Source organism: Nerophis ophidion, linkage group LG14 (assembly GCF_033978795.1).
Source record: "Nerophis ophidion isolate RoL-2023_Sa linkage group LG14, RoL_Noph_v1.0, whole genome shotgun sequence".
Classification (NCBI taxonomy): Eukaryota; Metazoa; Chordata; class Actinopteri; order Syngnathiformes; family Syngnathidae; genus Nerophis; species Nerophis ophidion.
The window spans coordinates 6,769,868-6,784,867 of NC_084624.1; the positions used below are offsets into that span (position 1 = coordinate 6,769,868).

Sequence of the window (15,000 nt, forward strand, 5' to 3'; positions counted from 1 at the left end):
CTTCCCAATCACGCCTCTCCAGGTTTCACTGTCGTTGCCAACATGAGCGTTGAAGTCTCCCAATAGGACAAGGGAATCACCCGGAGGAGCACTTTCCAGTACTCCCTCGAGTGTACCCAAAAAGGGTGGGTATTCTGAACTGCTGTTTGGTGCGTAAGCACAAACAACAGTCAGGACCCGTCCCCCCACCCGAAGGCGAAGGGAAGCTACCCTCTCGTCCACTGGGTTGAACTCAAACGTACAGGCTTTGAGCCGGGGGGCAACCAGAATTGCCACCCCAGCCCGTCGCCTCTCACTGCCGGCAACGCCAGAGTGGAAGAGGGTCCAGTCCCTCTCGAGAGAACTGGTTCCAGAGCCCTTGCTGTGCGTCGAGGTGAGTCCGACTATATCCAGCCGGAACTTCTCTACCTCGCGCACTAGCTCAGGCTCCTTCCCCCCCAGTGAGGTGACGTTCCACGTCCCAAGAGCTAGCTTCTGTAGCCGAGGATCGGACCGCCAAGTGCCCTGCCTTCGGCTGCCGCCCAGCTCACAATGCACCCGACCTCTATGGCCCCTCCTATGAGTGGTGAGCCCATTGGAGGGATGACCCACGTTGCCTCTTCGGGCTGTGCCCGGCCGGGCCCCATGGGAACAGGCCCGACCACCAGGCGCTCGCCATCGTGCCCCAACTCCGGGCCTGGCTCCAGAGCGGGGCCCCGGTGACCCACGTCCGGGCGAGGGAAATCTGGGTTCATTTCGTTGTAATTCCATAGAAGTCTTTGAGCTGCTCTTTGTCTGATCACTCACCTAGGACCTGTTTGTCTTGGGAGACCCTACCAGGGGGCATGAAAACCCCCAGACAACATAGCTCCTAGGATCATTGGGACACGCAAACTCCTCTACCACGGTAAGGTAGCAGCTCAGAGAGGAGATATATATATATATATATATATATATATATACATATATATATATATAATTTTTTACATATATAAATACATGTATGTATATATATATATATATATGTATACATATATATATACATACATGTGTTTATATATCTATAAAATTATATATATATATATATATATATATATATATATATATATATATATATATATATATATATATATATATATATATATACTAGTATCTATTAGTTATAAAAGAATACCCCCTCTTTTTATTCTACATTTTGTGCATACAAAAAAATCACCCACAGTGGAAGCCATGTTTTGCTTATAATACATGAATTTCTGCCAAGGTTGTTTGCCTAAAATGCTGCAAAAAGCTCAGGAAGGTTAAAGAAATCGAAAAAAAAAAAAAAAGTCTGGATTTGCATCAAAATGTGTTCTCACCTTCCACTAAGTTTGCCACTCATGCAGAACTTTGTAGACCCAAAACAAATCTTACATAACTCTCCTTTTGATGTTTATTGCAAGCACACCAGGTCCACTATGCTGCCCATGGACTGTATTCCAGTCTGAAACGTGCTCAACCTTCAGTCTGCTGCCTGCCATTTTAGTCCTTTGAATACTAATGAAGAATATTGATTTTCTTGCTAACAATCTTTCCATTTCCTTCTTTTCTCTCCCTTCATCATTCCTCCCTGTCGGCTTCTTTTACTGGAAACAGCAAACCTGACAGGTATTATTATTACATGCACTATGTCCAATAATGCCTGCATTCCTGTCTCTTTGTCAGTCGCACTGGAAACATGTGCTTTTGTAAGGTTTGCAAACACATAAAATAGTCGGTTACTCGACATAACAGTAATACGTTTGAAGCAATAAAAACTGTCTTCAAGCATAACTCCTCAACCAAACATGCAATATGTCTAATAATGCATGCATTAATTTATATTTGTGAGTTTTACTAGAGAAATGTGTTTTTGTAAGGTTTGCAAACACTTTTTTTTTTTACTCAGTATGACTGTAATGTTCTTAGAAGTCTGGGATAATAATATTGAAGCAATAAAAAATGTCTTCAAGCATAACATACATGTCTAATACTGCCTGTAATAATCTATCTTTTTGAGTTTTACTAGAAACATGTGCTTATGTGAGGTTTGCAAACACAATTTTTTTTTTTACTCAATGACAGTAATGTTCTTAGAATCCTGAGATAATGCGTTAACAAAATATAAAAAAATATTCAAGCATAACTCCTAAACCTAACATGTAATATGTATAATTTGTGAGTTTTACTGGTAACGTGCTTTTGTAAGGTTTGCAAACACTATTTTTTTTTACTCAACATTACAGTAATGTTTTTAGAAGTCTGAGATAATGCGATCGAAACAATAAAAAATGTCTTCAAGCATAACTCCTAAACCTTACATACATGTCCAATAAGGTTTGTATTATTGTATCTTTGTGAGTTTTACTAGAAACATGTGATTTTGTGAGGTTTGCAAACACATTTTTTTTTTACTCAATGACAGTAATGTTCTTAGAAGTCTGACATAATGTGATTGAAGCAATAAAAAAATATTCAAGCATAACTCCTAAACCGAGCATGTAATATGTCTAATTTGTGCGTTTTACTAGAAACATGTGCTTTTGTATGGTTTGCAAACACATTTTTTTTTACTCAATATGACTGTAATGCTCTTAGAAGTCTGAGATAATAAGATTGAAGCAATAAAAAATGTCTTTAAGCATAACTCCTCAACCTAACATGTAATATGCATTATTTGTGAGTTTTACTGGTAATGTGCTTTTGTAAGGTTTGCAAACACTATTTTTTTTCTACTCAACATGACAGTAATGTTCTTAGAATTCTCAGATAATGTGTTGGAAGCAAAAAAAATATAAAAAAATATTCAAGCATAACTCCTAAACCTAACATGTAATATGTATAATTTCTGAGTTTTACTAGAAACATGTGCTTTTGTAAGGTTTGCAAACACTATTTTTTTTCTACTCAACATGACAGTAATGTTTTTAGAAGTCTGAGATAATGCGATTGAAACCATAAAAAATGTCTTCAAGCATAACTCCTAAACCTAACTTACATGTCCAATAATGTTTGTATTAATGTATCTTTGTTAGTTGTACTAGAAACATGTGCTTTTGTGAGGTTTGCAAACACAAACATTTTTTTTTAACGCAATATGACACTAATGCTCTTAGAATCCTAAGATAATGTGTTAGAAGCAATAAAAAAATATTCAAGCATAACTCCTAAACCTAACATGTAATATGTCTAATTTGTGCGTTTTACTAGAAACATGTGCTTTTGTAAGGTTTGCAAACACTATTTTTTTTACTCAACATGACAGTAATGTTTTTAGAAGTCTGAGATAATGCAATTGAAACCATAAAAAATGTCTTCAAGCATAACTCCTAAACCAAACATACATGTCTAATAATGCACGTATTAATGTATCTTTGTGAGTTGTACTAGAAACATGTGCTTCTGTGAGGTTTGCAAACACAAACATTTGTTTTTTTTTAACTTAATATGACAGTAATGTTCTTAGAATCCTAAGATAATGTGTTGGAAGCAATAAAAAATATTCAAGCATAACTCCTAAACCTAACATGTAATATGTATAATTTGTGAGTTTTACTGGTAATGTGCTTTTGTAACGTTTGCAAACACAATTTTTTTTTTTACTCAACACGACAGTAATGTTTTTAGAAGTATGAGATAATGCGATTGAAACCATAAAAAATGTCTTCAAGCATAACTCCTAAACCTAACATACATGTCCAATAATGTTTGTATTAATGTATCTTTGTTAGTTGTACTAGAAACATGTGCTTTTGTGAGGTTTGCAAACACAAACATTTTTTTTTAACTTAATATGACACTAATGTTCTTAGAATCCTAAGATAATGTGTTAGAAGCAATAAAAAAATATTCAAGCATAACTCCTAAACCTAACATGTAATATGTCTAATTTGTGCGTTTTACTAGAAACATGTGCTTTTGTAAGGTTTGCAAACACTATTTTTTTTACTCAACATGACAGTAATGTTTTTAGAAGTCTGAGATAATGCAATTGAAACCATAAAAAATGTCTTCAAGCATAACTCCTAAACCAAACATACATGTCTAATAATGCACGTATTAATGTATCTTTGTGAGTTGTACTAGAAACATGTGCTTCTGTGAGGTTTGCAAACACAAACATTTGTTTTTTTTTAACTTAATATGACAGTAATGTTCTTAGAATCCTAAGATAATGTGTTGGAAGCAATAAAAAATATTCAAGCATAACTCCTAAACCTAACATGTAATATGTCTAATTTGTACGTTTTACTAGAAACATGTGCTTTTGTATGGTTTGCAAACTACATTTTTTTTTACTCAATAGGACAGTAATGTCCTATTTTATTGCTGCAATGAAATTGAAGCAATAAAATTAAATATTCATGAATTATTCCTAAACCCAACATGCAATATGTCTAATAATGCCTGTATTGATGTAACTTTGTGAGTTGTACTAGAAACATGTGCCTATGTTAGGTTTGCAAACACAAAAAATAGTTTTTACTCAACATGACAGTAATGTTCTTAGAATCCTAAGATAATGCGTTGGAAGCAATAAAAAATGTCTTCAAGCATAACTCCTAAACCTAACATACATGTCTAATAATGTCAGTACTAAAGTATATATGTGACTTTTACTAGAAATGTGCTTTTGTAAGGTTTGCAAACACAAAAATTATTGTTTCACTCAACAGTAATGTTCTTAGAATCCTGAGATAATGTGATTGAAGCAATAAAGTAGTTTTTCCAGCATAACTCCGAAACCAAACATAATGCATGTATTAATGTCTTTGTGAGTTTTACTAGAAATGTGTGTTTTTGTAAGGTTTGCAAACACAAAAATGTGTTTTTTTACTCAACATGAAAGTAATGTTCTAAGAAGTCTGAGATAATGCGATTAAACTAATAAAAAATGTCTTCAAGCTTAACTCCTAAACCAAACATACATGTCTAATAATACCGTAATAATGTATATTTGTTAGTTTTACCAGAAAACACGTGCTTTTGTAAGGTTTGCAAACACAAAAAAGAGTTGTTTTTTACCCAATATGACAGTAATGTTCTTAGAAGTGTGACATAATGTTATTGAAGCAATAAAAAATTTCTTCAATAATGCACGTATTATGGTATCTCTGTGAGTTGTAGTAGAAAAGTGCTTTTGTAAGGTTTGCAAACACAAAAATTTGTTTTTTTACCCAACATGACAGTAATGTTCTTTGAATCCTAAGATAATGTGTTGGAAGCAAAAACTAAAAATAATATTCAAGCATAACTCCTAAACCTAGCGTGTAATACGTCTAATTTATGAGTTTTACAAGAAACATGTGCTTTTGTAAGGTTTGCAAACACAAATTGTGTGTTTTTTTAATGTCATATGACAGTAATGGTCTTAGAATCCTGAGATAATGCGTTGGAAGCAAAACAAAAATAAAAAATTCAAGTATAACTCCTAAACCTAACATGTAATATGTCTAATTTGTGAGTTTGACTAGAAACATGTGCTTTTGTAAGGTTTGCAAACACAAAAATTAGTTTTTTTACCCAACATGACAGTAATGTTCTTTGAATCCTAAGATAATGTGTTAGAGCAAAAAATAATAATAATATTCAAGCATAACTCCTAAACCTAGCGTGTAATATGTCTAATTTATGAGTTTTACTAGAAACATGTGCTTTTGTAAGGTTTGCAAACACAAAATGTGTGTTTTTTTAATGTAATATGACAGTAATGGTCTTAGAATTCTGAGATAATGCGTTGGAAGCAAAACAAAAATAAAAAATTCAAGTATAACTCCTAAACCTAACATGTAATATGTCTAATTTGTGAGTTTGACTAGAAACATGTGCTTTTGTAAGGTTTGCAAACACAAAAATTAGTTTTTTTACCCAACATGACAGTAATGTTCTTTGAATCCTAAGATAATGTGTTAGAGCAAAAAATAATAATAATATTCAAGCATAACTCCTAAACCTAGCGTGTAATATGTCTAATTTATGAGTTTTACTAGAAACATGTGCTTTTGTAAGGTTTGCAAACACAAAATGTGTATTTTTTTAATGTAATATGACAGTAATGGTCTTAGAATCCTGAGATAATGTGTTGGAAGCAAAACAAAAGTAAAAAATTCAAGTATAACTCCTAAATCTAGCATGTAATATGTCTAATTTGTGAGTTTTACTAGAAACATGTGCTTTTGTAAGGTTTGCAAACACAAAAATTTGTTTTTTTACTCAACATGACAGTAATGTTCTTTGAATCCTAAGATAATGTGTTGGAAGCAAAAAATAATAATAATATTCAAGCATAACTCCTAAACTTAGCGTGTAATATGTCTAACTTATGAGTTTTACTAGAAACATGTGCTTTTGTAAGGTTTGCAAACACAAAATGTGTGTTTTTTTAATGTAATATGACAGTAATGGTCTTAGAATCCTGAGATAATGTGTTGGAAGCAAAACAAAAGTAAAAAATTCAAGTATAACTCCTAAACCTAGCATGTAATATGTCTAATTTGTGAGTTTTACTAGAAACATGTGCTTTTGTAAGGTTTGCAAACAAAAATTTGTTTTTTTACTCAACATGACAGTAATGTTCTTTGAATCCTAAGATAATGTGTTGGAAGCAAAAACTAAAAATAATATTCAAGCATAACTCCTAAACCTAACGTGTAATATGTCTAATTTACGAGTTTTACTAGAAACATGTGCTTTTGTAAGGTTTGCAAACACAAATTGTGTGTTTTTTTAGTGTAATATGACAGTAATGGTCTTAGAATCCTGAGATAATGCGTTGGAAGCAAAACAAAAATAAAAAATTCAAGTATAACTCCTAAACCTAGCATGTAATATATCTAATTTGTGAGTTTTACTAGAAAACTGTGCTTTTGTAAGGTTTGCAAACACAAAATGTGTGTTTTTTTTTATGTAATATGACAGTAATGGTCTTAAAATCCTGAAATAATGCATTGGAAGCAGAAAAAAAAATAAAAAATTCAAGTATAACTCCTAAACCTAGCATGTAATATGTCTAATTTGTGAGTTTTACTGGAAACATGTGCTTTTGTATGGTTTGCAAACACAAAATGTGTGTTTTTTTAATGTAATATGACAGTAATGGTCTTAGAATCCTGAGATAATGCGTTGGAAGCAGAAAAAAAATAAAATAAATTCAAGTATAACTCTTAAACCTAGCATGTAATATGTCTAATTTGTGAGTTTTACTAGAAACATGTGCTTTTGTAAGGTTTGCAAACACAAAATTAGTTGTTTTTTTGAATCAATATGACAGTAATGTTCTTAGAATCCTGAGATAATGTGTTAGAAGCAATAAAATAGTTTTTCAAGCATAACTCCTAAACCTACCGTGTAATATGTCTAATTTATGAGTTTTACTAGAAACACATGCTTTTGTAAGGTTTGCAAACACAAAATGTGTGTTTTTTTAATGTCATATGACAGTAATGGTCTTAAAATCCTGAGATAATGCGTTGGAAGCAAAACAAAAATAAAAAATTCAAGTATAACTCCTAAACCTAGCATGTAATATGTCTAATTTGTGAGTTTTACTAGAAACATGTGCTTTTGTAAAGTTTGCAAACACAAATTGTGTGTTTTTTTTAATGTAATATGACAGTAATGGTCTTAGAATCCTGAGATAATGCGTTGGAAGCCAAAAATAATAATAATATTCAAGCATAACTCCTAAACCTAGTGTGTAATATGTCTAATTTATGAGTTTTACAAGAAACATGTGCTTTTATAAGGTTTGCAAACACAAATTGGGTGTTTTTTTTAATGTAATATGACAGTAATGGTCTTAGAATCCTGAAATAATGCGTTGGAAGCTAAACAAAAAAAAAAAATTCAAGTATAACTCCTAAACTTAGCATGTAATATGTCTAATTTGTGAGTTTTACTAGAAACATGTGCTTTTGTAAGGTTTGCAAACACAAATTGTATGTTTTTTTTAATGTAATATGACAGTAATGGTCTTAGAATCCTGAGATAATGCGTTGGAAGCAAAACAAAAATAAAAAATTCAAGTATAACTCCTAAACCTAGCGTGTAATATGTCTAATTTGTGAGTTTTACTAGAAAACTGTGCTTTTGTATGGTTTGCAAACACAAAATTAGTTGTTTTTTTTAATCAATATGACAGTAATGTTCTTAGAATCCTGAGATAATGCGATTGAAGCAATAAAAAATGTCTTCAAGCATAACTCCTAAACCTAACATGTAATATGTCTAATTTGTGAGTTTTACTGGTAACGTGCTTTTGTAAGGTTTGCAAACACTATTTTTTTTTTACTCAACATGACAGTAATTTTTTTAGAAGTCTGAGATAATGCGATTGAAACCATAAAAAATGTCTTCAAGCATAACTCCTAAACCTAACATACATGTCTAATACTGCCTGTAATAATGTATCTTTTTGAGTTTTGCTAGAAATATGTGCTTTTGTGAGGTTTGCAAACACTATTTTTTTTTTATTCAATGACAGTAATGTTCTTAGAATCCTGAGATAATGCGTTGGAAGCAAAAAAAATATAAAAAAATATTCAAGCATACCTCCTAAACCTAACATGTAATATGTATAATTTGTGAGTTTTACTGGTAATGTGCTTTTGTAAGGTTTGCAAACACTATTTTTTTTCTACTCAACATGACAGTAATGTTTTTAGAAGTCTGAGATAATGCGATTGAAACAATAAAAAATGTCTTCAAGCATAACTCCTAAACCTAACATACATGTCCAATAATGTTTTTATTAATGTATCTTTGTTAGTTGTACTAGAAATATGTGCTTTTGTGAGGTTTGCAAACACGAACATTTGTTTTTTTTAACTCAATATGACAGTAATGTTCTTAGAATCCTAAGATAATGTGTTGGAAGCAATAAAAAATTATTCAAGCGTAACTCCTAAACCTAACATGTAATATGTCTAATTTGTGCGTTTTACTAGAAACATGTGCTTTTGTATGGTTTGCAAACACATTTTTTTTACTCAATATGACTATAATGTTCTTAGAAGTCTGGGATAATAAGATTGAAGCAATAAAAAATGTCTTTAAGCATAACTCCTAAACCTAACATACATATCTAATAGTGCCTTTAATAATGTATCTTTTTGAGTTTTACTAGAAATATGTGCTTTTGTGAGGTTTGCAAACACAATTTTTTTTTTTACTCAATGACAGTAATGTTCTTAGAATCCTGAGATAATGCGTTGGAAGCAAAACAAAAATAAAAAATTCAAGTATAACTCCTAAACCTAGCATGTAATATGTCTAATTTGTGAGTTTTACTAGAAACATGTGCTTTTGTATGGTTTGCAAACACAAAATTAGTTGTTTTTTTGAATCAATATGACAGTAATGTTCTTTGAATCCTGAAACAATGCGATTGAAGCAATAAAATAGTTTTTCAAGCATAATTCCTCAACCAAACATGCAATAAGTCCAACATCCAGCCCTTTGTGCCTGTGTTCCTGTGCCACTTATGGACTTTGAAGACGGTGAAACATTACACACACTGTTTATGTCCGTGGATGCATGCTAATGACGCGTCGGTGCTGACTCTCTCCTTTTTCACGACAGGCATGCTTGCGTGGGCTAATGACTCTTTCTGTAACGCTCGTGTCCCTGCAGCAAGCGCAAAGAGTCGGAGCCAGGAACCAAGAGTCTGTTGAGCAACGCAGAGATGATGGCTCATCACCCTACTGACCCTGTGGAGATGAGACGCATCAACTTCCAGACTCCAGGTGAGAACATGCACTCGACGTTGGGAAATAATGTTAGATGTAAATATAAACAGAATAAAATGATTTGCAAATCCTTTTCAACCCATATTCAGTTGAATATGCTACAAAGACAACATATTTATAGTTAAAACTGATAAACATTTTCTTTTTTGCAAATCATTAACTTTAGAATTTGATGCCAGCAACACGTGACGAAGAAGTTGGGAAAGGTGGCAATAAATACTGATAAAGTTGAGGAATGCTCATCAAACGCTTATTTGGAACATCCCACAGGTGTGCAGGCTATTTGGGAACAGGTGGGTGCCATGATTGGGTATAAAAACAGCTTCCCCAAAAAAATGCTCAGTCTTTCACAAGAAAGGATGGGGCGAGGTACACCCCTTTGTCCACAACTGCGTGAGCAAATAGTCAAACAGTTTAAGAACAACATTTCTCAAAGTAAAAATGCAAGAAATTTTGGGATTTCAACATCTACGCTCCATAATATCATCAAAAGGTTCAGAGAATCTGGAGAAATCACTCCACGTAAGCGGCATGGCTGGAAACCAACATTGAATGACCGTGACCTTCCATCCCTCAGACGGCACTGTATCAAAAACCGACATCAATCTCTAAAGGATATCACCACATGGGCTCAGGAATACTTCAGAAAACCACTGATAATAAATACAGTTCGTCGCTACATCTGTAAGTGCAGGTTAAAGCACTAATATGCAAAGCGAAAGCCGTTTATCAACAACATCCAGAAACGCCGCCAGCTTCTCTGGGCCCGAGATCATTTAAGATTGACTTATGCAAAGTGGAACAGTGTTCTGTGGTCTGACGAGTCCACATTTCAAATTAGTTTTGGAAATATTCGACATCGTGTCATCCGGACCAAAGGGGAAGCGAACCATCCAGACTGTTATCGACGCAAAGTTCAAAAGCCAGCATGTGTGATGGTATGGGGGTGCATTAGTGCCCAAGGCATGGGTAACTTACACATCTGTGAAGGCACCATTAATGCTGGAAGGTACATACAGCTTTTGGAACAACATATGCTGCCATCTTTTTCATGGACGCCCCTGCTTATTTCAGCAAGACAATGCCAAGCCACATTCAGCATGTGTTACAACAGCGTGGCTTCGTAAAAAAAAAGAGTGCGGGTACTTTCCTGGCCAGCCTGCAGTCCAGACCTGTCTCCCATGGAAAATGTGTGGCGCATTATGAAGCATAAAATAGAGACTGTTGAAGGACTGAAGCTCAACATAAAACAAGAATGGGAAAGAATTCCACTTTCAAAGCTTCAACAATTAGTTTCCTCAGTTCCCAAACGTTTATCGAGTGTTGTTAAAAGAAAAGGTGATGTAACACAGTGGTGAACATGCCCTTTCCCAACTACTTTGGCACGTGTTGCAGCCATGAAATTCTAACTTAATTATTATTTGCAAAAAATAAATATAGTTTAAGAGATTGAACATCAAATATGTTGTCTTTGTAGCATATTCAACTGAATATGGGTTGAAAAGGATTTGCAAATCATTGTATTCCGTTTATATTTACATCAAACACAATTTCCCAACTCATATGGAAACGGGGTTTGTAGTTTTGGATTCCCTCAGTTCCTGTTTTTGTGCACCCTGGTTTGTTTTTAGTTACCATGGGTGCTCTTTGTTCCCACCTGTCTCTGATTAGTGCTCGGGATGCTCACCTGTTTCCCGAGCACTAATCACAGGGACTATTTAAGCCTGGTTAGTCGCCCTGCCTTCATTGTTTGCTTCATGCAACGAGTGACGTGAGTACTCCTTGTCTTTTTTGTGGTAGCCTCAGCTTCCAGTGCGATCGGTGTTTTTGTTCCGTCGGCGGGTTTCCTGTTTGGTAACTTGTTCGAGTTTTTGAGAATAAATCACGTTCCTACCTGCACGTCCTGTCCGGAATGGTTGGTTTGCATCCCGGGGGAACAAACCTTGCAGCAATTATTGAACAATTTCTTCCCCGAACATATCACTCCAAAATGCATCAAATCCTTCCAAACGCAAGCTGTTTTGTTTTGGTTTTTTGTTCCCCGCTTCGGAAATCCAAATTTCATCCACACTCCAACCCTTAAGCTGGAGTTTTTGAAAACCTCCACGTTTTTAGGAACAAAAACCTGTGTGCAAAACATCGAAAAATAGGCATGGTTGAAATAGTATCTGAGTTCATGTGGACGTAGTGTTAAAGTGAAGTGAATTATATTTATATAGCGCTTTTCTCAAGTGACTCAAAGCACTTAGTGAAACCCAATATCTAAGTTACATATAAACCAGTGTGGGTGGCACTGGGAGCAGGTGGGTAAAGTGTCTTGCCCAAGGACGCAACGGCAGTGACTAGGATGTCAGAAGCGGGAATCGAACCTGCAACCCTAAAGTTGCTGGCACGGCCACTCTACCAACCGAGCTATGCCGCAAGAACAGTGTGGAGGGGGGGTGTGGCCTGCGGGTCTGCTGTCGAAGACAGCGACGGGTGCGTAGATGGCCCAGGCGGGCCTTGTTATCTAATCATCTGTCGTCTTCATTAGCAGCAGCCGTGATGAGACGAGTAGTTGGAGTTGCTGCTGAGCGGACGCAGGAGAAAAAGTCAGTTTGCTGGAAAGCAAAGGACTTTGCACTCCATCCATCCATTTTCTACCACTTATTCAATTTTGGGATCGTGGGGGGCGCTGGTGCCTATCTCAGCTACAATCAGGTGGACAAGTCGCCACCTCATCGCAGGGCCAACACAGATAGACAGACAACATTCACACACTCGGGACCATTTAGTGTTGCCAATCAACCTGTACCCAGGTGCATGTCTTTGGAGGTGGGTGGGGCTTATCCCCAGGTGCATGTCTTTGGAGGTGGGAGGGGCTTATCCCCAGGTGCATGTCTTTGGACATGGGAGGGGCCTATCCCCGGGTGCATGTCTTTGGAGGTGGGAGGGGCTTATCCCCGGGTGCATGTCTTTGGAGGTGGGAGGGGCTTATCCTCAGGTGCATGTCTTTGGACGTGGGAGGGGCTTATCCCCAGGTGCATGTCTTTGGAGGTGGGAGGGGCCTATCCCCAGGTGCATGTCTTTGGAGGTGGGAGGAAGCCAGAGTACCCGGAGGGAACCCAGGCATAGACATCACGGGGAGGACTTACAAATTCTACACAGAAAGATCCTGAACCCTGACTACTCAGGACCTTCGTATTGTGAGGCGGACGCACTAACCCCTCTACCACCGTGCTGCCCAAGACTTTCTACTATTATATGAAAATAAAACAGTTATACCCGAAATTCCTGGCTGTCCTGGCAGTGTGTGGTGGTCTGAAGAACCCACTAGAGGGCAACCATTTACAGTGAAGAAAGGTGGAGCGCCATCCTTGCAATGGCCCGAATCGACCGGGCTGTGTTATTCTACAGGAGCTCAGAACATTCGGAGGGAGATTGCTCTTGCTTGTGAGTGCTAACCCAAGGCTGCCCTCGCCGGTGACTTCAGTTGTCGCTACCCTTCACCAGCTCACCAATAAGCTTGGACCCTGGAGGATCCGCCCGGCCACCTTCCATGCCGTACAGAAACTGCTGAGTCAGAGCAGTGTGGGGGAGAAAAGGAAAAAAATAATACTCTCCACCCACATTCCACACGACAGCTCCTGGGAATAGACGGAAATGAGAGAAATCCCGCTCAGAAGTCCTTGAACATTGAATCTAGAAGGAGGTTTAAAGGTGAAACCCGGCACGAGTGACTCATTGTTGACGTGGATCCAGCCAGGTGGGAACCAACTGTTTAGAAACAACGTGGCTTCCTTTGCTCCAAACACCACCAGTCTGTTCAAGACCTCCATGCAGAGTCCGGAAGAAGAAGAAGAAGGTTCAAGTGGATATTCACGGATGTATAGTCCTGTCCTGTGGACCAGCCCTGTACTCTGGGCAGGGTCCTTGAGGGTGCATGGGAGTTTGCCCAACCAGTCTACATGGGCTTTGTGGACTTGGAGAAGGCATTGGACCGTGTCCCTCGGGAAGTCCTTTGAGGAGTGCTCAGATAGTATGGGGTACCGGACTGTCTGATTGTGGTGGTTCGCTCCCTGTATGATCAGTGCCAGAGCTTGGTCCGCATTGCCGGCAGTAAGTCGGACCTGTTTTTAATAAGGGTTGGACTCCCCAAGGCTGCCCTTTGTCACCCATTCTGTTCATAACTTTTATGGAGAGATTTTCTAGGCGCAGTCAAGGCGTTGAGGGGATCCGGTTTGGTGACTGCAGGATTAGGTCTCTGCTTTTTGCAGACGATGTGGTCCTGATGGCTTCAGTCTACATGTGCTTTGTGGACTTGGAGAAGGCATTGGACCGTGTCCCTCGGGAAGTCATGTGGGGAGTGCTCACAGAGTATGGGGTATCGGACTGTCTGATTGTGGCGGTCCGCTCCCGGTATGATCAGTGTCAGAGCTTGGTCCGCATTGCCGGCAGTAAGTCGGACCTGTTTTTAGTAAGGGTTGGACCCCCCAAGGCTGCCCTTTGTCACCCATTTTGTTCATAACTTTTATGGACATAATTTCTAGGCGCAGTCAAGGCGTTGAGGGGTTCCGGTTTGGTGACTGCAGGATTAGGTCCCTGCTTTTTGCAGATGATGTGGTCCTGATGGCTTCAGTCTACATGTGCTTTGTGGACTTGGAGAAGGCATTGGACCGTGTCCCTCGGGAAGTCATGTGGGGAGTGCTCACAGAGTATGGGGTATCGGACTGTCTGATTGTGGCGGTCCACTCCCTGTATGATCAGTGTCAGAGCTTGGTCCGCATTGCCGGCGGTAAGTCGGACCCGTTTCCAGTGAGGGTCGGACTCCGCCAAGGCTACCCTTTGTCACCCATTCTGTTCACAACTTTTATGGACAGATTTTGTAGGCGCAGTCAAGGCGTTGAGGGGATTTGCAGGATTAGGTCTCTGCTTTTTGCAGACGATGTGGTCCTGATGGCTTCATCTGGCCAGGATCTTCAGCTCTCACTGGATCTGTTCGCAGCCGAGTGTGAAGTGACTGGGAAGGGAATCAGCACCTCCAAGTCCGAGTCCATGGTTCTCGCCCGGGAAAGGGTGGAGTGCCATCTCCGGGTTGGGGAGGAGAACTTGTCCCAAGTGGAGAAGTTCAAGTACCTGGGAGTCTTGTTCACGAGTGAGGGAAGGGTGGATCGTGAGATCGACAGGCGGATCGGTGCGGCGTCTTCAGTAATGCGGACGCTGTATCGATCCGTTGTGGTGAAGAAGGAGCTGAGCCGGAAGGCAGAGCTCTCAATTT

General features: G+C 38.0%; 1 protein-coding gene across 12 annotated transcripts in view; it reads left to right on the plus strand.

Annotated features, from left to right (window-relative positions):
- LOC133568033 (receptor-type tyrosine-protein phosphatase S-like) overlaps positions 1-15,000 on the plus strand; it is a 293,725-nt gene that overhangs the window by 238,997 nt on the left and 39,728 nt on the right. For all 12 annotated transcript variants that reach the window (XM_061919726.1, XM_061919727.1, XM_061919729.1 and 9 more), the window contains one exon: positions 9,628-9,740. In XM_061919726.1, the coding sequence (XP_061775710.1) occupies positions 9,628-9,740 (113 nt within the window). The remainder of the gene's footprint in view (positions 1-9,627; positions 9,741-15,000) is intronic.